This window comes from Bos javanicus, chromosome 5 (assembly GCF_032452875.1).
Source record: "Bos javanicus breed banteng chromosome 5, ARS-OSU_banteng_1.0, whole genome shotgun sequence".
Taxonomy (NCBI): Eukaryota; Metazoa; Chordata; class Mammalia; order Artiodactyla; family Bovidae; genus Bos; species Bos javanicus.
In genome coordinates, this window is record NC_083872.1 from 45,131,720 (window position 1) to 45,134,837 (window position 3,118).

The following is a 3,118-nucleotide window of genomic DNA, read 5'->3' on the forward strand; positions in this document are numbered from 1 at the left end:
AGATCAGCCTGCAATGCAGGAGACGCAGATTTGATCCCTGGGTCAAGAAGATCCCCTAGAGAAGTGAATGACAACCCACTCCAGTATTCTTGACTGGACAATTCCATGGAGAGAGAGCCTGGCGGGCTACAGTCATAGGGTCGCCAAGAGTCAGACACAGCTGAGCAACTAACACTTTCACACTTCCATTGGGTTGTGCAATGCCATCACCCCCCACCCTGTTACCAGGCAATGGTTGCCACTAGACCACTGATGATTGCTTAGCCACTGGTCAGCGCCACAGTGGCCACCACCCCCTCCTCCACCAAATGAGCAGTTGTCAGTGAACAACCATTAGAGGTCCTGCTCAGCCATTGGTCAGTGCTGCAGTGGGCCCCTCCCCCAGCAAGCAACTGTCAAGGAGAAACTGTTACTGGGCACATTCAGCCAGCAGTGGGGGAGTGGTGGTCCTCAGGTGGAGAGTGAGGTAAGAGGTGGATCCTGGCCTTCTCCCCAGGACCCTACAGCTCACCTGGCCTTGGGCCAGCAGCTGAACTGTGGGGGCAGAGACAGGTACAAGCTGGGGGCTGTGTGCAGTAGGGCTCCAGAGCTCTTGCCAAGGTTGGCCACTGGCCAGACCCAGGCTATGAGGTTGTGGTGAACCCCTTCCCCATCCTTGTCTTGGCAACCTAATGGCAGTGGCCATCTGCATAGGACGCAGTCAGCGGGACCTAGTCCCTGCCATTTGGGTGGCCTGAGGAGCCTGAGGGCCAGTTAGGTTGGGCACCTGGATCCCTCAGTGATGATGGCTGGGCAGGGTCTGGGGCCTTGGCCATGAGGGAGCTGCCAGTTGAGATCTCCCTCCTCTTGGCCAGGACCTGGACCTCAGAGTGGAAAGCTCATGCCTGGGGACCTTGCCCTTTCTTGTCAGAGCAGAGAAGAACAATGGATTGGTGGAGATTCACAGGAACATTGTTTACCTAACCATGACCTGACTCCAGAATAAAGGACCTGATACCAAGAAGTGTGCAACAACTAACCATACCCCTCCCTCACCATGGTGGCTCAGAGATTAAAGTGTCTGCCTCCAATGTGGGAGACCCGGGTTCGATCCCTGGGTCGGGAAGATCCCCTGGAGAAGGAAATGGTAACCCACTCCGGTATTCTTGCCTGGAGAATCCCATGGACAGAGGAGCCTGGTGGGCTACAGTCCACGGGGTCGCAAAGAGTCGGACACGACTGAGCGACTTCACTTCACTTCACTTCCCTCATCTTTCCTAGGAAAGGGCTTTGCTGAAGGCTTTTGGGGAGATGGTTTTGTTTTTAACAACTGATTATCAATTTATTAGGTTGATTTAAGCATCTGCAGTGTAGACTTCAACCTTGACTGCAGGCTCAATGATGATGGAAGTGATTTGCTTAACAATCTCAGAGGGACTGTGCAGGTCAATGAGTTGCTTTAGGACCCTCATCTTGAAATGATCCCAAGTCTTAGATCCTTCATCACAAGGAGTTTTCCTTGTTACTCTCAGAGTCTTGGTAGGCATCCAAACCCATCCTTTCACTTTGAGACTCTTTTCCTTGGCAACCCTGATCAGGTCAGCACATGCCTTCTCCAAAAACTTGAGGTTGCGGCTGGTGAGAGTGGTTCTAATTTGGTGAATTGCCATCTCTGGCTTCACGGGAGTCTTGCCTGTATCTTTACAAGCCATAACTATGGGGCGTCTTCCAACCAATTGGTTCCTCAGTGAGAATGAACAGCGATGAGTCAGGAGCAGGAGTGGTCTCCACTGCAGTGGTGACCACGTTTTCCTCAAAGGGGTGGGGGAGGTTGGGTTTTTTTAAGGACTGAGGCACCCATCTCCACACATAGCCCCATAATAAACCTTTCTCTGTTCCAAACTCTGATGATTTGGCTTCAATCATTGTTTGGCCTGATTGTTTGGCCTCACTGTACATTGGGTACACAGACTTGCATTTCTGCAACAATCTGATAAAGCGAGGGTGAAAACTATGTGGTTATCTGAGGAAAGAGGGTTCCTGGCAGACGGAACAGCAAGTAAAAGGCCCTGAGGCAGACATGTGTTTGACCTTCTTGCTCTTCCTTTAGCTGTTTTGGGAGCACAGCAAGAGAGGAGGGGTGACAGAGAAGAAGGTCAGACCACAGAAGGAGGTCAACAATGTCGATGCTAAAGAACCAAGCCTTGAAGGGCTTTAGGTTTTATTCCGTGTGATGACAGCCATCAAAGCATGTTAAGCAGAAGAATGATACAATCTGATTACTTTGTAAAGGCTTATTCTGGCTGCTGTGTGAAGAAAAGATTGGTAGTGACTCAAGAATGGAAGCAGTGAGACAAGATATTAATATATAGTAAGAGCTTGTGGCAATAATTCAAGAGAAAAGTCCTCATGGCAAGGACCAGGTTGGCAGCAGGAAAGAGAATAAGGATGAGTAAATAAATCTTCAATCTATTTCATGGTTAGACTCTACATGATTTGCTGGTAGGTTGAATATGATTTGTTTAAGAGTAAAGAATGATTTCAAGGTCTGGAGCCTGAAAAACTATGTGAATCATGATGCAGTTTATTGAGATGGAGAGCACTAAGAAAGAACAACTTTGGTAAAGAAAACTAAGAGTTCTGTTTTGGATATGTTGATTTGGAGGGGTCGATAGAATATGCAATGGGCTTAACTGGTGGCTCAGTGGTAAAGAATCTGCCTGCAATTCAGGAGACGCGGTTTGATCCATAAGTTGGGAAGATCCCCTAAAGAAGGAAATGACAACCCACTCCAGTATTCGTTCCTGAAAATCCCATGGGCAGAGGAGCCTGGCAGGCTACAGTTCACGGGGTCCAAAGAGTTGGTCACGACTAAGCAACTGAGCATGCATGCATGCATAGAACACAACAAGAGTTTATGGGAGAGGTCTGAGCTAGAGATGTAAACTGGTGAGTCTTTGGAATAAAAAATGATAGTTAAAGCCAAGATCCTGGCACCGAGAGAGCAACTGTAGAGAAGAAAAAGGTCTGAGGCCAGAGGCCTGAGGCTTCATGCTATAGAGGAATGAAAGTGGGGGTATCCAGCAACTGAACCCAAGAATGTGAGGGCCACCAAGAGCAGAGGAGCAAGCTGTCTTGG

General features: G+C 48.9%; 1 protein-coding gene across 1 annotated transcript; it reads right to left on the reverse strand.

The window, feature by feature from the left end:
• Positions 1–1,334: 1,334 nt before the first annotated feature.
• On the reverse strand, positions 1,335–1,736 carry LOC133248834 (small ribosomal subunit protein uS10-like). The gene has a single exon (XM_061419130.1). It carries the CDS (start codon positions 1,689–1,691, stop codon positions 1,335–1,337), a length of 357 nt encoding a protein of 118 aa, XP_061275114.1. The 5' UTR covers positions 1,692–1,736.
• Between the last annotated feature and the right edge of the window lie 1,382 nt (positions 1,737–3,118).

Coding starts and splice junctions, on each gene's coding strand:
- LOC133248834 (XM_061419130.1), bottom strand. CDS start 1,691: ATGGCTTGTAAAGATACAGGCAAGACTCCCGTGAAGCCAGAGATGGCA.